This window comes from Haliotis cracherodii, unplaced genomic scaffold (genome assembly GCF_022045235.1).
Source record: "Haliotis cracherodii isolate W230 unplaced genomic scaffold, xgHalCrac1.p SCAF_26, whole genome shotgun sequence".
Classification (NCBI taxonomy): Eukaryota; Metazoa; Mollusca; class Gastropoda; order Lepetellida; family Haliotidae; genus Haliotis; species Haliotis cracherodii.
Genome location: NW_027266282.1, coordinates 4,909,546 through 4,932,292, shown reverse-complemented (window position 1 = coordinate 4,932,292; position 22,747 = coordinate 4,909,546). Strand labels below are relative to the sequence as shown.

Genomic DNA, 22,747 nt, shown 5'->3' with positions numbered 1-22,747 from the left:
GAAAAATGAAATATACCAACTGAGCACAGTCCCCTGACTGGTACCCTTTTACAATGACATCTATTTCGGCTATTTGTATCTGTAGTAAAGGATTCCTGGTGTTCAGGTGGGATGATCTTCAGTGCTTCATAAATAGCTGCTACCTGTAACAAAATAGATTTTATTCTAAATTATCTGTCTTATACAATTACATTGTATAAAAAAATGTGCTGTTTTCATTTATCATAATTTTCTCAGCTCAGTATTTAGTGAAAAAAGGAATGATGTTCACCAATTTTGTCATAAAAGTTCAAGGCCTGATATAATAACCAAATTCTGGAAGAGTAGAATTTCAAGTAGTAAGGTCGTAACAGTTCATCTATACATCATCATATGAGGAGAGATTGATAGGTTCCAAGCCTGACATAGGAAGACTTGACTTTAAGACATTAAAATGATATATTTTTCAACATTATACTCTTCTACATTGAGACACTTTGGGACAGTGTTGGAGGGATTTCTCTTGGCTTGTCCTCTTGGCTATCCAAAACGTTTTCCACAGCTGCTATGTCATGTTTGGGAACAGGTGGAAGTCTGACAGAGCCAGATAGGAGAATAAGGTTGGCGCTGAAGGAGTTCAAAGCCACTCGTGAATAGTAGCCATGGGAATGACTAATTTGTGCACTGGCATATTGTCCTGGCGGAAGAGTACACCTCTTAGTTTCCTGCAGTTGCCTCAAAGGTGCAACATTATGTGCTCCGTTTATTGTGTGGCCTTTTAGAAGATAGTACACCATGATGACACTCTCGAACCATGACACCATGATGACAACACAAAGGCCATAACTTTCCATCTGATGCAACAGCCTTCGTCCTCTTTGGTAGTGGTGATGCCAAATGCTTCCGAACGTTTGAAATTGTTGTTTGGACTCAGGTTTCATCCATCGTTAAAAATCATTGCAAAAACCTTTCTGGATCAGCTTCAAACAGAGCTAGATTATCAGGAGACATGCTTGGTGGGTTTTGGATCAGAGGTCGAAGGTTATAGCATTCAACAAGGTGATACTATCACCTCCAGTTTCTGTAATAATGGAATGTACTATCTTCTGGGAAATGCCTTTGAACTGGCAATATGACACTAAGTCATTCGCTGGTCAGTTGTCACTGTATCGTGGACTCTGTGGATCATTTCCGGTGGTGCTGACATGACAGGCCTTCCAGGACAGGGGTCACTGGACACTTCCATGCTTAAACTCTGCTGCCCACTCTGATGCTGTACACATGTCTTCACATGGCTTTTTTCTGTAAGTTATTGATCACTACAAGTTCCTTAAGTTTTCCTTGATATACCTCTAGGACATCATGTAATGTCCACAACAAAAGCTTTCACTATTTTGCAAATCATTCTGTGTGAGGCTGAGATCATATCGATCACCCCTGGAACAGGTTTGATGCAACTACTGACATGTGGATTCATGTGGATACAAGGTTTTTGGTGAGGTGAGGTGAGGTGAGGTGAGGTGAGGTGTACTCTTTGAAATATACCATTACACCAGAAATATGTGGGAAATATGGGGGGCATATCTCTCTGACATAAGTGTAAAACTGACAGTGGGCCTCTTTTGAACACTAGAATGGACAGAAACTCGCAGACAGAAACCGCCTGAACACAACTGGAGAAACCTGAAGTTAAAAGACATCCCACTCTGTAGACATTCATATGCATCATGAGATGTTTTCTCCATGTGCATCGGCTGCTGGGGATGGGCTATACAAATGACAGGATCTCCATCCCAACACTCAAAATATCCTACAGCGGACAGGTATTTATTTATTGCAGAGACTGACACAAGATCCACTTCACAAAGTTATCCGATGGCTGGAGACAGTAACCCAGCAGCATGTTGCTAGTCGCATGAATGTGTCCAGGGCGACCCACAGCTTCTGGGTGGAATACACCACCACCAGTGTCTGTTGACCAGTATCGCTTCATTTTTTGTACCATGTGATCACTTCACAACAGCAACTACCATCGATGGATGTCTTGTGAGACTATACATAACCAACAGATGGATCATTGTTTCACTGCATCAAGGGTTAATATTGAAGAGGGAATTGTCCTAAAATACATTTGGGTGGAGCAAGGGGAGATGGTGGAGGAAGGGCAGATGGTGGAGCAAGGGGAGATGGTGGAGCAAGGGGAGATGGTGGAGTAAGGGGAGATGGTGGAGCAAGGACAGATGGTGGAGTAAGGGGAGATGGTGGAGTAAGGGCAGATGGTGGAGCAAGGGGACAACGACAGATGGTGGAGCAAGGGGAGATGGTGGAGCAGGGTCAGATGGTGGAGCAAGGGGAGATGGTGGAGCAAGGGGAGATGGTGGAGTAAGGGGAGATGGTGGAGTAAGGGGAGATGGTGGAGCAAGGGCAGTTGGTGGAGCAAGGGGAGATGGTGGAGCAAGGGGAGATGGTGGAGCAAGGGCAGATGGTGGAGCAAGGGGAGATGATGGTGGAGCAAGGGGAGATGATGGTGGAGCAAGGGGAGATGGTGGAGCAAGGGTAGATGATGGTGGAGCAAGGGGAGATGATGGTGGAGCAAGGGGAGATGATGGTGGAGCAAGGGCAGATGGTGGAGCAAGGGGAGATGGTGGAGCAAGGGCAGATGGTGGAGCAAGGGCAGATGGTGGAGCAAGGGGAGATGATGGTGGAGTAAGGGCAGATGGTGGAGCAAGGGGACAACGACAGATGGTGGAGTAAGGGAAGATGGTGGAGCAAGGGGAGATGGTGGAGTAAGGGGAGATGGTGGAGTAAGGGCAGATGGTGGAGCAAGGGGAGATGGTGGAGCAAGGGCAGATGGTGGAGCAAGGGCAGATGGTGGAGCAAGGGCAGATGGTGGAGCAAGGGGAGATGGTGGAGCAAGGGCAGATGGTGGAGCAAGGGGAGATGGTGGAGCAAGGGGAGATGGTGGAGCAAGGGGAGATGGTGGAGCAAGGGGAGATGGTGGAGCAAGGGAGATGGTGGAGTAAGGGCAGATGGTGGAGTAAGGGCAGATGGTGGAGCAAGGGCAGATGGTGGAGCAAGGGGAGATGATGGTGGAGCAAGGGCAGATGGTGGAGCAAGGGCAGATGGTGGAGCAAGGGGAGATGGTGGAGCAAGGGGAGATGGTGGAGCAAGGGGAGATGGTGGAGCAAGGGGAGATGGTGGAGTAAGGGCAGATGGTGGAGCAAGGGCAGATGGTGGAGCAAGGGCAGATGGTGGAGCAAGGGCAGATGGTGGAGCAAGGGCAGATGGTGGAGCAAGGGGAGATGGTGGAGCAAGGGCAGATGGTGGAGCAAGGGGAGATGGTGGAGCAAGGGGAGATGGTGGAGCAAGGGCAGATGGTGGAGCAAGGGCAGATGGTGGAGCAAGGGCAGATGGTGGAGCAAGGGGAGATGGTGGAGCAAGGGCAGATGGTGGAGCAAGGGCAGATGGTGGAGTAAGGGCAGATGGTGGAGTAAGGGCAGATGGTGGAGCAAGGGCAGATGGTGGAGCAAGGGCAGATGGTGGAGCAAGGGCAGATGGTGGAGCAAGGGGAGATGGTGGAGCAAGGGGAGATGGTGGAGTAAGGGCAGATGGTGGAGCAAGGGCAGATGGTGGAGTAAGGGCAGATGGTGGAGCAAGGGCAGATGGTGGAGCAAGGGGAGATGATGGTGGAGCAAGGGCAGATGGTGGAGTAAGGGCAGATGGTGGAGCAAGGGGAGATGGTGGAGTAAGGGGAGATGATGGTGGAGCAAGGGGAGATGATGGTGGAGCAAGGGGAGATGATGGAGCAAGGGCAGATGTGGAGCAAGGGGAGATGGTGGAGCAAGGGGAGATGGTGGAGCAAGGGCAGATGTGGAGCAAGGGGAGATGATGGTGGAGCAAGGGGAGATGATGGTGGAGCAAGGGCAGATGGTGGAGCAAGGGCAGATGGTGGAGCAAGGGGAGATGGTGGAGCAAGGGGAGATGGTGGAGCAAGGGGAGATGGTGGAGTAAGGGCAGATGGTGGAGTAAGGGCAGATGGTGGAGCAAGGGGATATGGTGGAGTAAGGGGAGATGATGGTGGAGCAAGGGGAGATGATGGTGGAGCAAGGGGAGATGATGGAGCAAGGGCAGATGTGGAGCAAGGGGAGATGGTGGAGCAAGGGGAGATGGTGGAGCAAGGGCAGATGTGGAGCAAGGGGAGATGATGGTGGAGCAAGGGGAGATGGTGGAGCAAGGGGAGATGATGGTGGAGCAAGGGCAGATGATGGTGGAGCAAGGGCAGATGGTGGAGCAAGGGCAGATGGTGGAGCAAGGGGAGATGGTGGAGCAAGGGGAGATGGTGGAGCAAGGGGAGATGGTGGAGTAAGGGCAGATGGTGGAGTAAGGGCAGATGGTGGAGCAAGGGGAGATGGTGGAGCAAGGGGAGATGGTGGAGTAAGGGCAGATGGTGGAGCAAGGGGAGATGGTGGAGCAAGGGGAGATGGTGGAGCAAGGGGAGATGATGGTGGAGCAAGGGGAGATGATGGTGGAGCAAGGGCAGATGGTGGAGCAAGGGCAGATGGTGGAGCAAGGGGAGATGGTGGAGCAAGGGGAGATGGTGGAGCAAGGGGAGATGGTGGAGTAAGGGCAGATGGTGGAGTAAGGGCAGATGGTGGAGCAAGGGGAGATGGTGGAGTAAGGGCAGATGGTGGAGCAAGGGGAGATGGTGGAGCAAGGGGAGATGGTGGAGTAAGGGCAGATGGTGGAGCAAGGGGAGATGGTGGAGCAAGGGGAGATGGTGGAGTAAGGGCAAATGGTGGAGCAAGGGGAGATGGTGGAGTAAGGGCAGATGGTGGAGCAAGGGGAGATGGTGGAGCAAGGGGTGATGGTGGAGCAAGGGGTGATGGTGGAGCAAGGGGAGATGGTGGAGTAAGGGAAGATGGTGGAGCAAGGGGAGATGGTGGAGTAGATGGTGGAGCAAGGGCAGATGGTGGAGTAAGGGGAGATGGTGGAGCAAGGGGAGATGGTGGAGCAAGGGGAGATGGTGGAGCAAGGGGAGATGGTGGAGTAAGGGGAGATGGTGGAGCAAGGGGAGATGGTGGAGCAAGGGGAGATGGTGGAGTAAGGGGAGATGGTGGAGCAAGGGGAGATGGTGGAGCAAGGGGAGATGGTGGAGCAAGGGGAGATGGTGGAGCAAGGGGAGATGGTGGAGTAAGGGCAAATGGTGGAGCAAGGGGAGATGGTGGAGTAAGGGCAGATGGTGGAGCAAGGGGAGATGGTGGAGCAAGGGGAGATGGTGGAGTAAGGGCAAATGGTGGAGCAAGGGGAGATGGTGGAGTAAGGGCAGATGGTGGAGCAAGGGGAGATGGTGGAGCAAGGGGAGATGGTGGAGTAAGGGCAGATGGTGGAGCAAGGGGAGATGGTGGAGTAAGGGCAGATGGTGGAGCAAGGGGAGATGGTGGAGCAAGGGGAGATGGTGGAGTAAGGGCAGATGGTGGAGCAAGGGGAGATGGTGGAGCAAGGGGAGATGGTGGAGTAAGGGCAAATGGTGGAGCAAGGGGAGATGGTGGAGTAAGGGCAGATGGTGGAGCAAGGGGAGATGGTGGAGTAGATGGTGGAGCAAGGGGTGATGGTGGAGCAAGGGGAGATGTTGGAGTAAGGGCAGATGGTGGAGCAAGGGCAGATGGTGGAGCAAGGGGAGATGGTGGAGCAAGGGGAGATGGTGGAGCATGGGGAGATGGTGGACTAAGGGGAGATGAAAAGTGATCCGACTAATGAGCTCAAACGCTCAGATTACATTGCACGAAAACGTACATAGATAAGTCTTTACATTGCAGAAACAGTAATATATCTTCTGCAACACATCACAGATTTGCAGACATCGACTCCACATACTGCTTCAATATCAGGTAACAAAAGATTCCTGCACAGGATTAGGTTCACTTGACTTCCTTCAGTTATATACGGCCTCATGTCATTTCTTGTAGGCTGTATCAATGGTGATGGCATAACGCATTGTATACAAACCCTTGACACATTGATGATGCATCACATTCAGATGAGTGACAAGATATGTGACATATTCAAGACAGTGAAAAGATAAGAAAGATGCTGTGACTAAGATGCAGGTTTTTTATTTCTCAAAAAAAGAAAGAAAAACACCTGTGCATTAATAAAATATACTTTCAATATCACACGATAAATAGAATTTACATATACACACAACAATAATACTAAAGAGGAATTTACTATTAACAAAATCTATCCAAGTTTAAAATCACTTTGATCCTAAATTTGGACAATGATCAATATTTCTTTTTACACTGCTTAAATCAAATCAACAAATGTACAGATATGTTAAATCTGTAAACAAATAAGATACTTAATTGTTATGTACATAAATATATTTGCCAATTAACTGGACGGAATTATATTTAGTTGCGCAAAATGTAAATGTTAAATTTCAAAGGTTTTAAGTTCATGATTTTGACTTCAGATTTAATTGTCATACTGACAGATACAAAAACCTATATCACAAATTTACATGGCTAATAACATAAAACTAATTCAATTTTTGATTCAATAAATGTAAAAAACATATCACATAGAAACCCTTAAGATAATCAACAAAATCATGTGACAATTCATTGAATTCACTTAATTTCAGGCTATATTGTTATTGGAATTATTTGATAATTGGACATCAACATAGGAAGTGAATGTGAAATGTGATTGACACAATGTTGTTAATAGCATGTCAATATCAGAAGTGAAGACTGTGTTTACAGTGAGCTGCATGATCAGAATGATGTATATTTCATCACACATGTCACTGATTGGCAAGGCATGCAATGTGCTCAGTGTCATATACACAGCTTTAGTATACTTTACTGGAAAGTCTCTTGGATGTTGCGATTGGTCCAAGAGCGATTGGTGTCTTGGGTTTATCCAATGAATGAAGCTCTTGCATGACTACATGTTGTGTGGACACTGGTACCCGAGTGAGCAGCTGGTCAGCATAAAACATGGCCTGAAAAATAGAGTTTCAACTGTAACTTACACCTTTATACAGTGAGTGAGTCTTGGGTTTAACGCCACTTTGAACAGTATTCCAGTTATATCACGGTGTCAGCTTAATGTGGGAGGAAAGCTGAAAGTGACATAGGTCTCAGATGTTTACCACTTGGACAAAACCCATGAGCACAGGTATGGTGCTGACAAACCTAGAAACAAAATCGGGGCGAACTGAGAATCAAACCCACGATCCTAGGTTCCTGGTCTGCCCAAGGGATGCAACTCTGCACAACGAATTGCAACACCTTAGACGAATGGATCACCTGTGCCCTCTTTTATACAGTCCTGGAAGAGGGTCAGTTCACCCACAAGTGGGCCAACATAAAAAGAAAATGACCCCCAATGACTTTGATTAAATTCACACAATTTTCTGTTTGATGCAGCGTACAAACGAGTCTAATTTCCCAATTGAGATAGAGTTGACATGGTCTTCATCTTCATCTTCCCTCAATTTGACATTATGGTACAGATGCTGGTACTATTACCAAGCGAGTGTTTAGATGTCCTATCCAGTTTTTGATCACTTGCTTCATAAAGGTAAATATGAAAACATACAAGTTTATTGATAACAACTTCTGGTTTATTGAATCTAAAACATTTCGATGTAGATTCTTACACTCCAGGTTGATCTACATCTTTACTCACCAACTTCTAGAATACCAGTCAAACAGTTTGATAAGTGAGAGAATGAGTATGGTTTTACTCTGCTTTTTGCAATATTCCAGCAATATCGCAGCGGGGGACACCGGAAATGAGCTTCACACATCTATATGATTACCAAATTTGAAAAAATATCTCTAGGACAATTTGGATGACAATCAGTCAATGTCCTAGAAAATGAACAGATGACTCTGTGGTAAAATTGTTAACCACTTGTCAGTCAAACAACATGATTGACCAATCAGAAAGTCTGAAGTGAACATTTAATGAGACATTATCTGCAAGATTACCAAATTTGATAAATATCTTTAGGACAATTTGGATGACAATCAGTCAATGTCCTAGAAAATGAACAGATGACTCTGTGGTAAAATTGTTTACCACCTGTCAATCAAACAACATGATTGACCAATCAGAAAGTCTGAAGCAATACAGAAAACGCCATTTTGTCTGACAATTTTAAACCTGTACGACTTATATCAAAGTGACAGATTCTTTTAAAATATATTTGACAATGTCACTCAGATCAGTATCTTCAGAAATGTAACATGATTCATTGGTAGAAGTATGAAGACTTCTACATGTTGATGACTAATTTGTGTTTCCTATTGTTTGGGTAGAGGTTAACTCCACTCTGGCGATAGGTTAATTAAGTCAAAGGGGGTATGTGGGATGTCTCAAAATAGATTTATTTTTCTATCCAACATGATATTTTCATTATTTCAATACTGTCATGATTCCTGTTCTCACCTTGGGGGCGCTGACCGTCTGGATGCCCACAGAGCGAGTGAGGACCTTCCTGAGGGTGCCGAGTCTGGTGGTGGCTGACAACACCCTCATCTTGTCCAGGTTGGTAGGGATGAGCTGCTTGGGGCGGGGGATGAGCCCGAGGTCACCCAGGCTGTAGTGTGGCAGTGTACCTCCGGTGTTTGAGATCGGGGACAGTGGTAACTGACTGTAAGGGAATACAAACATTCTCTGTAGATGCCACAAAGCTGTAGAGGGACTGGATCACTGTGGATGACTGGGATTTGACATGTTTATGCTCTTGTTTGAATACGGGGACAAACGAGGAAAAAAACCAACCAACAATACAAGGAAATAGTCACTGGGGGCTAAGTCTGGGCTGCACAGTTAAATCACCCACCGTACAGCCCAGACTTAGCCCCCAGTGACTATTTCCTGTTCCGGCAAATGAAATCTGCCCTACTTGGAAGATGCTTCAAGGATGATGAGGACATACACTACTGCCTAAAAGTTCATTCCCCTAACACGCGTTGAGAACGCGTGTAACACGCATGTGACACGGGTGCTCAACGGGTTGCACACGGGGTGAGCACCCGTTGCACACGGGTGTGCCACGCGTGTAACACGGGACCGGGTTCCAGTTGAAGTTGACAAAATTATCAAATGAATAGTGAGATAAAACAAAACAGTGTGATGTGAAATTTGAGTTAATGAGCGGCCATTGAGCTGTGTTCACCAGACCGTAATTACAAGGTCGGCCCGCCTCAATTAGTGTTCGGTTGTTAGACTTTTATGGCAGGAAATCATTCCACTAGGGTCCCGTCATTATGGCTAGCCGACAGTAGAACAGTAGTGAATTTAGATGCGAGTTTATTGCTAGGGGAACCACCGTGTTGACACGATTGTCGCGGGTTGGTAAATGTTCGCCATTAATAAAATGATTGTTTGTGGATTGCAAACATATTCATTTGCCCACACGAGTCATTCCATTTGATTGCAAATATAACGTTTTTCGTTCGCCAAATTTATGCTTTAGACAGTACAATTATGATATAGCCGTCACCACTAATAATATCTCATTATTTCACGTATGAATATGTCCCATTTCCCCACACCCCACTTTCTGTTTTGTATTATGAAAGAATAAATAAAAGAAGGTTTTGTGTGGGACACTTTTATACTAATTATAAGAGGATGTTGTAAATGAATATGAACAACCATGCTGTCTGACTGTTGATAGAATTTGAGATCTTCACAATCACCGGGTGTGACCATGTAGACAGAATCTCGTTAGGGTTTGTGATTTTTATATTTGCCCAATGACCATAGTGAATATTGCTGGGGATACCAAACGTAACAGTTTATTATTAGAGGTTGTGAGTGAGTACCTATACCACGTAGATAGGATATATTTAGGATTTTAATCCTTCTTTGAGAGGCATTTAGAAGTTGGAGTACTACGTTAGGATAAGATTTATGGGTGACTTTAACCCTTTCTTTCTCTGTGGGTAATCCTTTCACGTTGATTGGAGGAAGTCACTCAACCAGGTCATGATAGGTCGTGAGTTTACTCACTAACTACTGTGAGCGTTTTTGGCATAACATCTTTTCTTGTATAAACAAAGAAACGATGCTCACTCACTCACTGTTAATCTTCTGCAGTTTGCTGGCAAAGTGGGGATAAACCTCAGTGTCAAAGACGACCAAACTTAGTTCGAATCCTTGTTTATATGTGACATCTCCCAAATGGGGACATGTTCATAAACTTGGCAAGTGATGATGAATTTTAATATTAATATTATTATAGTTTATGAAATTGTTAATAAAACTTTAATAAAATTGTGCTTCACTCTCACGAAAAATATATTGTCTTGGAGTAAATTTATATGTCACGTTTCATCGGCATATTTCAGTGATATTGGGACTACATGAAACATGGCTAGTTTTACATTTCCGATACAGGTGCTTGACTGACTGAGTAGTTCATGATCAATCAGATATGTTTAAATCAGTCAAGTATGCAACAATAGATGAATAAGTTGATACATTTGGACCGCAGTTACCGATTAACAACTTAAGACACAGAGACAGGGAGGAGATATATAACCAAACCTATGGTCCTGTTGAGACAGTTGACAGTTAGAACGTTGGATTAAATGACAGTAACTAATTTGAACATTCCCCAGTAATATCATAAAATACATCATAACTCATAACAGTCCGAGAAACAGCTTCGAGACATATACTAGTATTGAAGGGACAATCGCTTTTGACAGTTTAAAAATAAACTCTTAATAATAATTTCTTCTTGATATGATCAACCTGCGGGACCCTCTATCCGATGAAGAAACTAATGCTCGCTCATTAAAAGAAATCAAATCATTAATTAATCGTTCTGATGCAATTACTAATAAAAATTTTGACTTCAAATATTTTCATAGATCATGCCAAATTGTCCACTGTCGCCTTAGGCTCGGATGCAGTGACTTAAACGCTGATAAGTGTAGACGACATGTATCAGACATAACAGACTGCACTCGTTGATATCACCTTGAAGATGCAATTCATTTTTTCTATAACTGTCAAAAAATACGATAATATCAGAAACACTGTGTATTTCTACACACATGAGTATGGTCTAAAAATGATATTACGTGGCAGTAGTTAATCAGTTCTACAAACATGACTCTTCTTAAATCAGTTCACGAAAAGCAAAAGGTTTGAGTAGCTTAATTTTATGCATGTGGAAAAGGAAAACTGCATTACCTTATTTCACAGACACCACTTGCTTCTGTGTATTGGCTTCGTGTATTTCATTTGTGCATTTTGTATGTTTATGTTCATCACTCTCTTATATATATCCAGCTGTTGTTAAGTTGTTACCTGGAGAGGTATTACATAAGCAAGTTTTGCCAGATTTCTTTTGAAATATAAATACGTTTAAGGCAGCACAGCTAACCCTAAAACACATGATTGTAAACTATTCAAAAAGGGGCACTAATCTCTGGCTTCTTCTCGGGTGTCGGACTCAAACTCAAACTCATTTATTCTTAGAATAACATGACATACAATTATCGACAATTTTTATTATGTACAATTTAACAAAAATAATAAAAATAGGATACGTGGATACTAATACAATTTACCAATTGTACACATTGTTAAGGAATTTAGATAGGCCTTTTAGATTTCTTACACTGTTAGTGTTCATAATTTTCTTAAATGTTTGGAAACTTAAGATATTGCTTATTTAAGAGTTCATATTGCCATTGGTGAAAAGCTTCACATTGAAATAAATAATGCAATTCATCTCCCACAGCGATAGATTCACAGAGTGGACACTGGCTGTCTTCCCTGGGAATGTTCAGCCACCGACCTGTTTCAACTGGTAATCCTTGGTTAGAAAGTTATGACTTTAATTTTGAGAGCAGTAGATATTTCGCAAATGAAGGTTGATTCTTCAGGTAATACGACCTTTGGATTTCCGCTTGGGCTTTCTAGCTGCCGTGAGTCAATTTGCTCGTTAACGCAACCGAGCGTGACAAGAGACTGGGCTACCAGTCTGCAAGGACAGCTAAATAAGCTTACGCATTTTTGAAAACTGATTGGTTACCCGTGATCTATGAAGATTTCAACAAAGGGCGCATGGTAATTAATTTCTTCAGCCTAAACAAACAGACAAATAACGGCGAAAGCTCATCGGATGTCGTTATTTTGAAATACCCCTGATGGTTACAGTTTAATAATAAAAAAGTATCCATGAGTGAAAGCATTTGCGGATTTCAGATTGCGTGGATGATACAATTACTACTCCCTTGTTGTCATCCACATTTTCTGGTACAACCCTACACTTGTGTATTTGTCGTAATTCACTTGCTGCTCAGTTAATGAATTTATAACATGTATACTTAGTTGTAGCACCACTCAGATTATAAAGGTTCAAATTTGGTCTTTCTTGTACCTGGGGTAATTATTCAATCTAAATCCAGGTTTGAAGTGAGGTGGAATGTGAGTTATGTGATATGCACTCGGCAGCCTAGCAAGAGATGTATGGTCAGTTGCTTTACTTTTTTTGTAAATCAACTGATCATTCCCAGACATCAAAGGATCAACAGGAAATACGTTGATTGATTAATTACTGTTATCTTACAGAGTGGATATGTCAAAAGTAAGTGTTTACATGTGAAGGTAGGTTTACTAAACCTAGGCAATACACTCATATCATGGCGTGAAGTACAGATGTAAAAACAACATACTTTGTTCAAAGGGTAACCGATAATACTCTGACTGGTTGTTCATTGTTATCTAACTCAATGTATGTTTTAAAGAACCGTGGACATTATAAAAATAGCTGTCACGTGGGCTTTCTCAGCTAACGTGGCACCTATGTGAAACAATTGAAACAAACTAAGTGATCAGTTAAGAAAAAAACACGGGTTATAATATTCGATACATTTAAATAACGTTTAAAAAGGATACCCGGTATATTTAAATATTTTAATATATTTCATATATATTCCAAATATTGTTTCCAAATGATTATTATTAAAGTATTTGATTCTTACATAGACATTTGACATCGAATAAGTATTTTTGTACAGCTGCAGACGCAATGGATATTGTTCCTTTATGTTGATATTCCCGGATACATTATAACTTTGGTAGGTTGTAATAATGATATTTGCATTTTGTTTTCATTCATTCGCTGCAGCTTTGAACAGAATCATTCTTGTTCCTTTCCGTTTGGTTGGGAAGCTTTTCGATGCGCGACAGACGTTGTTTTCACAAGTATTTTCTTTTGTAAGCGTGTATATGTTACAGTCAATGTGTAAAATAAGATTCACTCAGGCAATTTATTAAATATCTAAATATTTCAGTCATTTTACAAATTGACTGAATAGTCCATTCATTTATTTAACCGACTGACGAAAAATGATAAAGACGAGCAAAAAGATCTTATACATATCACAATATATTAATTATGCTAAGAAAAGAAGCCAAACAATACAAAACTGTACTTGGTGATGATATTAAACATAAACAAATATTTGGAATTCGTTATCATATTAATAAAGATGGACATATTTTTCAGTTAATTTGTAAAATAAACTGAATATTTAGGCGTTTAATAAATTTCCTTAGTGAAATCTGTTTACATTTTGAATGTAAACATATACACACGGTAAAATAAGCAATGTTCAGATGAAATATTTACTTTGTGTTGCAAGTCAAAATAGTGTACACAAAGATCGCACAATTACCATGCAAGTGACTTACCAAAACTGCATCACCATTACCGATGCTCCCCACAAATATACCTACATTTCCAAAACTGTATTTCATTTTTGTTGATCAATGTGACCATACGTCCTTCTACTTTCAATAAAAATGCGCTTACGAAAGGCGAGCACAGGTCGCGAACAAGTCTAGATTTCTGCTATATCATCCGGGTACTCTCTGGGAAAATACAGTAATGCACAGGTAACAACTACTCCCGCGGAATTGCTTTAGAACAGTGCTCTTTTGTACGTTGAAATACTATATATTGTGAATGCCAAAATGATGTATCAAGGATCAAGTAGAAGATACATTGACCGCAGAGCTGGGAGTTTATTCAACAGACCCGTGAAAATAACACTGCTGTATCTTATTATTTATTTTAGATGACGCAGTCAAAGCTCACTTCTCCTGGCGGCCATTATCGAATGGCCAGCTAAAACACAACCCTGCGCTTACGTCTACAGGTCTCTTCCTGTAGTACGGTAATTAGTATTCTCTCCCTCAAGTGTATCCTCAATTATATAACCCACCATCATTAATTACATGCTGCTCTTTTCCAGCTTCACGGCTATGGAGCTGAGATAAAGAGTCCAAGTCATCATAAAGTAATTAGGGTCCAATAAAAACAATGCGCCGCCAAACCTCATACATATTATCACTGAAAGTCGTACTACAGACGGTTAATGTCAAATCACAATAAAAGCATTTCAATTGCAATAACATGTTCCAGGACCATGTATTCTCTTAACACCATCGGATTTAGAAGCAATGGTCGTATAAAACAAGACAGATCTATTCAAACACAACAGTATTCATGTTATTCCCACAAAATCACATAAAGAAAGGAGACATTAGCAAATACATGTGTATTATCATTTTTCGTCAGGATAACAAAATTTTCTCTCCTTGTTACCGCCTCCAGGTTAAGCTAAGACGGGTCCTCCTTTGGTCAAAAGTTTGTTCCCCCTCTAATGAGTGTGTCACGCGTTGCACACGAGTGGCGGACGGGGTGCACACACTGGTTGCGTAACGCGTTGCCCATGCGTGTAAGGGGAATGAACTTCTAGGCAGTAGTGTATAGGCTGCCACAGAGGCATGGTTAGAGGGCCAATCTGTGGATGTCTATAAAAGTGGTATCAAAAGCTTGAAGGACAAATGGAATAAGTGTATTGAGGTAAATGGACATTATATTGAAAAATAAAAGTGCAAAAGATATTCTGCGACTTGGTCTTATATCGAAGTTGCAAAACTTATTGAACGCCCCTCATATGACAAATTATTATTATATACCAGAACTCACCCTCTCCTAATGCCCTTGCCACTGCCAGGAATTTTACTTGCACTCCTCTCCATCTCCTCGTACTGCTTGCCCAGTTCCCCGGGGGGTGGGCCGACGCCCACAGCTGCAGCACTGTTGAGGAGGATGAGCAGCTGCTCCAGCATCCGGTCCCGGCTCTCCATCTCATTCAGAGCATCTTCTTCATCTAGGTCCTCTTCTGCATCAGTTTTCTAGGACATCAGGGAGGGAAATCAGATTTAATGTAATAATTTTGATACAACTGGCAAATTGAAACGTATCGTATTAACAAGGGAAGCAAACCAATTTAATGATATCAATCACTGGATTGTCTGGTCCAGACTTGATTATTTACAGACTGCCCTCATATAGCTAGAATATTGCCGAGTGATGCGTTAAACAGCAAACAAACAAACACAACAATACAAAGATATCCTTGTACCATGTCCCACATTTCAAACTACAATCATAGCTAAAACAATTTGATGTGACCATGGTAAGGGAGGGATTTTGAATCAAGAGAAAAAAATGTAGATTGTCAGATTTATGGGTGTTTATGAGTATTAGACAATGACTTTTGAAAATATAGCACAGGTGGCCATTTTTTTTTGCTTGTTCAAACTAGTATGTAACCAAATAAACAGTTGTGTATCTGGGAAACGGCCCCTCTACATTAACAAGCATACAAACTCCTAATTGCTGCCATGACAATAAAAAAAGTTTGCCGTGAATCAGAGCACATGTAAAGGGAAGTAACTGTGCGCAATATTGGGTCGCATTGTTCTTAAGTATTAGGATTTTTTAATTTTTTTAAAAATGGAAATCAAAACGAAACGTGTGGCAGACTTTATGATGATGCAGGCAGTGCCTTAGAACCAAGACTATTTTTTTTTAGCCTTACATTTGAAATTTTATTTAGAACTGAAAGAATTGTAGATGCAGAGGTTTACTCAGTAGCACCTTCAAATCTGTAAACACATATCTATACCAGGACATTGTATAAACAAAAAAGCCATTTTGAGGGCTGAACACAATATTACAACATACCCTGACAACCATCTTGAGAGCTGAACACAATACTACAACATACCATGACAGCCATCTTGAGAGCTGAACACAATATTAAAACATACCCTGAGAGCCATCTTGAGAGCTGAACACAATATTACAACATACCATGACAGCCATCTTGAGATCTGAACACAATATTACAACATACCCTGAGAGCCATTTTGAGAGCTGAACACAATATTACAACATACTATGACAGCCATTTTGAGAGCTGAACACAATATTACAACATACCCTGAGAGCCATCTTGAGAGCTGAACACAATATTACAACATACCCTGAGAGCCATCTTGAGAGCTGAACACAATATTACAACATACCCTGAGAGCCATCTTGAGAGCTCAACACAATATCACAACATACCCTGACAACCATCTTGAGAGCTGAACACAATATTACAACATACCCTGACAGCCATTTTGAGAGCTGAACACAATATTACAACATACCCTGAGAGCCATTTTGAGAGCTGAACACAATATTACAACATACCCTGAGAGCCATTTTGAGAGCTGAACACAATATTACAACATACCCTGAGAGCCATTTTGAGAGCTGAACACAATATTACAACATACCCTGAGAGCCATTTTGAGAGCTGAACACAATATTACAACATACCCTGAGAGCCATTTTGAGAGCTGAACACAATATTACAACATACCCTGAGAGCCATCTTGAGAGCTGAACACAATATTACAACATACCCTGAGAGCCATCTTGAGGGCTGAACACAATATTACAACATACCCTGAGAACCATCTTGAGAGCATAGGCAGTGTCTGCCAGAACTCGGTCAATCTTGGCCTTTTCTTTCCTCTCCTTTTCCAGATGGTATGTGACATCTCGAAGCTGCTCTTCCTGTTGATCCTTCTCCCCATACAGCTGCTGGTTCTCCTCGCGAGTTGACTCCACCTGTTGACGGAGGAGATCTGCCTCGGCATCACGCTCTCTATACTCCTCCTCTCTTAGCTCGTACTCTGCTATCATAGCTTCCTGGTTCCGACACTTCTCCGTGAACATCTTGATCATCTGAACACAAACAAAGTTATGACTTGAATATTTCACACATCTATTTACATGATTTATTCTTCTAAAAATAACATTGTTTAATATACCAAGAACAAATTTAATATTAATTTAAAAAAATAAAATAATATGCAACATCACTCACATTAATTTGTGTTGAAAAGAATATTCATTGTGACATGCAAAATACTAATGCAATAGTGAAGTGTTTAATGCAAACTTTAAAGCTATGTAATCTTTCAACATGACATATCTGGTTGCGCAGTCATTAAGGTGGGAAAATGGCCACCTTATGTGCCTCACGAGCGCAGTTGAGATCTTATTATTTCTTAACACCAACACTGCAAGAAAAAAAATAAAAATTGTGTAAATCAACTAAACAAAAATTTATTGCTGAACCTGTCCCACAAAAGATTCAAACCATGTACCTTTTGACCGCTATGATTTTTCTTCAGTAATTCCTTCTCATTTGTCTCCAGCATCTCAATCTGCTGTTTCTGTTTCTTCTCCCGCTGACGGAGTTCATCGTTCTCCTGAATCAGTTCCATGGTTTTGTCTGACATTTTCGCTAACTGTGCGTTGATTGACACATTTTCCCGTATTGTCCTTTTAGTTGTCTCTGCCATTTGCTTGTTGGAAACTTTTCTAAACTCGGCAGCAACTTGGTTCACTCTCAAAATCATCTCTTTCTTCAACCTGTCAAAGTTCATCATAAAATAAAAGAAACACTTATTTCAACGACATCAACTTATCAATGTAAAATCCATGTTTACCCATTACAATGATTTTTTTCAGCTTTCTCTCAAATATATTTTTGCAAACCTCCAAATCCATAATATGCAAAATTTGAAAAAATACAATGTGGCTCTCACTCAAAGAAAGGGGTGTGGGATGGCAGCTTATATTTTTTGTGTTAAAAGAGTACGCTATAGAAAGGGCTTGTATCTAGGTATTTTCATATTTCAGGGTTCACTCTAGGAATTTTCTATATGTGAAAATTTCAAATATTCCAGAGGTACGCCCATACAGCACAATGTTAAAATGCACCATTGTATTTGAAAATGTGGGCCTTTTTTCAAATTTAGGGGCTAAAAGCACAAGGCCCCACCCCAGAATTATCCCTGATATTCCCTTTCTTAAAACTGACCTAAATGCTCCCATACATGTTCTTTTGTTGATGATAATATTACCCAAAATGCAATTTTAAAGGCCTTAAGTCAGCATAAGTAAGTGTGTGAGTATGGTGTTACATAGAGAATCTCACCCGAGTGTCTTTTCTTATCAAATATATCAACACAAGTTGATAAAAGTGGAAAAATTCCGAGGCCTGCCGAGGATTTTTGCCACTTTTATCAACGAGTGTTGATATATTTGATATCAAAAGACACGAGGGTGAGATTTTATTTATCATCCAGCATCATTCTTTCAACTTTCTCAATTTGTAGACAGTAATTAGCAGTGTCTTCAGTGTAAAAAGTACTGAAAACAGCTTCAGTAGCAGAGCCATTAGTGATGTCATTTGATTGTGATGTCATGGTAACCAGTCTGCAAAGCATTGTGATGTAATTTCATTGCAGCGATATCCCTGTGGGAGCCAGTTTTGGATGATAAATTGCTTTTGGCAATATACCAGCAATATCAAGGACGGGGACACCAGAAATGGGTTTCACACACTGTACCCATGTGGGTAATTGAACCCATGTCTTTGGTGTGACCGCTTTAACTAGACCGCTTTGTGCTAGTCCGGACTGATGCCGATTTATAGTGCCAGCAAAATGAGATACCATGGCGCAGTTTAACGTGAATACCCCACTCAGCCACAGTATACAACTCCCAGCCGACCTGTCCTTGTTTTAGTCCCTTAATGTCGAGCGCCAGACAGGGTAACAACAAGTACCATCTTTTAACGTCTTTTTGTATGACACAGTCAGGGATCGAACGCCGGACCTTCTGCTCTCCAGGTGGACACTCTACCACAAGACCACAGAGGCGGTCTTTGAACTGAGAAACCTAGAAACATATCAAGGCCCAAATCTGGGATTCAAACCCACGATCAACAGTTCTTTGCACCCCAAAGTGATGAAATCTGCAGAGCAAATTGACAGGGCCACCCATTTCCAGGTACAACCATCTACCAACCTCCCCTAGCTACTGATCACTGACCTGTCTTTATCAATGACAGCCTTCTTCTCCAGGGCATAGATGGCCTCCTTGTGATCCTGATCCTTCTTGGCCAGCTCTTCTTCCATCATGGCAAACTTGGCCATCAAGTCCTCCTTCTGTACCTTGAACTCCTCCAGAGAAGCTAGCTTGCCACCTACAACAGGGGGAGTGAGTGAGTTGGGTTTAATGCCGCTTTGAACAGTATTCCAGATATATCAGCGTGTCAGTTTGATGGCAAGGAAAGCCTAACTGATGCAGGTCTCAGACGTTTACCACTTTGGTGAAACCACAAGCATGGGTATTGTGCTGTAAACCTAGAAACATAATCAGGGCAAACCGGGATTCGAACTCACGATCATCAATTCTGGTGCGTCCAAATGATACAACTCAGAACAGCGAAATGAGGCACCTTACATGATTGTGGCTACCCATGACCCCGACAAGGGTGTGAGTGAGTATGCATTTATAGAATTACAAAAGTAATACAGATGACGACATCCCTTGATGAAAATGCATCAACATGACATCATACAAGAAATGACATTGTCTTTAAGTAATGACAAAAAAAGTCATGACATTACTTTGGGCATAATGGATTTTAACAATGGGATCGACATTAATGCCACAGATTACAGCCCTTGGCCCCGTTCCACAAAGCAATCTTAGCGCTAAGACAATCCTAACTCCGATATTATAACATAGACTTATGATAATCTTAGCGTTAAGATCACTTTGTGCAACAGGGCCCTGAAATAGATCTGATTCCTACATGCTTTCACTATCGCCAGCATCACTTATCCCTTACCTAAGATCATGTTCTCTGATGTCAGCTGATCCTTCATCTCCTGGTACTCATTCCTTAAGGACTGCAGCTGATTTTCGTAGGTTTCCTTCTCTGCATCTTTGGCTTGTTGCAAACCAATGAAACGATCGTTCAAGTCTGCCAGTTCATCAGCTGAAAAACAATGGTTCAGGTGACAATAACGCCCTTGAAAATAGTTTAAAAAAATGAATATAAAAAATAAATTGCCTCCAACTTCACATTTAGATTGAGTTAAAATTTTACATCACAATACATGGCAATACTGCAGCCATATTGCGATGAGAATAAGTTATTTATCATTAAATATGTCGACAAAGGATAGTAAAACAGTAAGGTAAGTATCACAGTTAAAGTATAAAACAAACCAGATCAATATTAAAACACATAATTTTACTCTAGATTATTTAGTATCAATCAAGACTAGGCTATAGACTACTAGCAACCACCTAACTGGGGATCATGGCGACTTACAGTGCTTTTGCTTCCTGCATGATCCCCAGCAGGATTTATGCCATCACTCTGGTTACCAGTGGCTGTATGCAATGCTAACCAATATTAAAAAACAAACTACAATCAAGGAATTAAAACACTAGTCAATGCTATATACTTCAATGTACCATTGAATGAAATTGTGATAATTAATTTCTTGGGGTGTATGCATCATTGCTACTGTTTATTGTTGTACAGCTTGTTATAAGATGCAGAAGCTTACACTTTTTCTCCACTTGTTGTTTCCAGAAGGACACGATCTCCCTCTTATCCGTGTCCATCTGGTCAAACTTGGCATGGAACTGGGCATTTCCAACTTCAAGCTCATCACACTTTTTCTGATACCTGCAGGGATTAAAAAGACAGATTAGTCATTGTTTGTTTGTTGTTTAATGCCACACTCATCAATATTCAAGCTACATGATGGCGGTGTGTAAATAATCAAGTCTGGGCCAGACAATCCAGTGATTGACATCATGAGCATCAATCCACGCAATTGGGATACGATGACATGCACCGACCAAGTCAGCAAACCTGATCTCGATCCCGTTAGTCGCTTTTATGACAAGCATAGTTGCCTTTGATGGCAAGCATGTGTTGCTGAAGACTAATTCTACCCTGGATCTTCACTCGTAATAGAGATTGGTAGAAGTATTAGGATGATTTATTACCCACGTGGTGAAGATACAGGTGGTAAGATACTAAATCTGTACGTTACACGTGTATCGTACGAGGTTGACCTTGTTTTATTCGTTTTGATTGGATAACCGTGACCTCTGTCACACCGGGACTACTTTTTTCATTCATTAAAAATCACGAGACGTCATTCATTTTGCAACTACAAGGCAGAACTGAAAGAATTAATGAGAACGAGAGATATTTACAAACACTTTATTAAACCAAAAAGAACGCATCAATTTCGGTTTGCATTCAATATAAGTTATGCACAGAGCCTCTACAGACATATATCATCGAGCTAGATCTATAAATCGATTCACAATGTGACTTTTCAAATTTTCATATAGGTGTCCATGGTACTAACATGGCGCTTGAATTACCATAAGTTAAAGAATTTCTTTCGAAAGGATCTTGAGCGTCGGTGCTGCATTGTTTGCAAACACAACTGCAGGCGTATGTTGTTAATGCGTATGCATAGAAATGTCAACAATGCCCATATTTGGGCATATATCAATATTCATGCTCAACCAGATTTTGCAACCAGTTTCAGTTTGGTCTGTCAACGAACGAAAATTGTTATGTTTTTACACTTAAATATATATTTAACGTGGGTAATAAATAAAATACCACACTCATTCTCGTGAGATAACATTTTTACGAAACTCGTGAACTTTCTATGGTATCTGACCGAGCGAAAGCTAATGTGGCAAAATAAACCCTCAACAACTGTAAGAAAACATGGCCTTTCAAAGCATTATTCAATGTTCTTTAAAATATTTCTTTCAACATGTGTTCAACATGTTACAATTTAATTATTTGCATAATAACGGTGTTCAGTCAATCAATATTCATAAATATGACTGTACACTTCTACTGCTAGTCAACTGATGCATGACACTGTTCATGTATTTGGACCTTTAGTTGGGAATATATATTAATGTGTCTTGGTAAAAGCTGTTATTTTGTATTCAAAATATTTGTCAAATAAATCAATACTATAACATAAATGTCAAATTCAGGCAATGCTCTGAAACTCTCTATGCATTTTGTCAAATCATTTACAGAATTCTACAATGACATCATTACTATTACATGAAAACTATAGCAAACCTGACGAGTCTGTTCTCAAGATCTCTGATTTGTATCAGGAAAAATTCTTTGGACAATTCGCTGAGCTGTTCGGTGGAAACTTTGGTTGGAGATCCACGTCCGGACTTCTTTCCACTCTTTTTCCCCTTCTTCTTTCCGCTCTTCTTCTTCTTGGGCGGCATGACTGTTTACTTATGCGTGACAATGGAAATATTAAATTGTCAAACCATCAACGAAAACTATCAGTATATAATTGCTGACATCTACCACTTAGGATGGACGTTTCAATGTTTACACATCCACATAAATTCTTCAGCCGTCCGCCATATTTGTTGTCATAACCCGTGACGTCACGTCCATAGAAACGAGTAAATTGTTATATACTTTTT

General features: G+C 41.4%; 1 protein-coding gene across 1 annotated transcript; it reads right to left on the bottom strand.

Moving 5' to 3' along the window:
* Window positions 1-79: 79 nt before the first annotated feature.
* Window positions 80-22,687, bottom strand: LOC139472997 (cilia- and flagella-associated protein 157-like). Its single transcript, XM_071255494.1, has 10 exons — window positions 22,380-22,687; window positions 20,815-20,936; window positions 20,085-20,234; window positions 19,280-19,433; window positions 17,545-17,812; window positions 16,838-17,119; window positions 15,020-15,228; window positions 8,443-8,647; window positions 6,850-6,988; window positions 80-143 (listed from the first exon to the last, which is right to left on the bottom strand). Exons 1-10 carry the CDS (start codon window positions 22,538-22,540, stop codon window positions 127-129), a joined length of 1,707 nt encoding a protein of 568 aa, XP_071111595.1. The 5' UTR covers window positions 22,541-22,687; the 3' UTR covers window positions 80-126.
* Window positions 22,688-22,747: the final 60 nt, after the last annotated feature.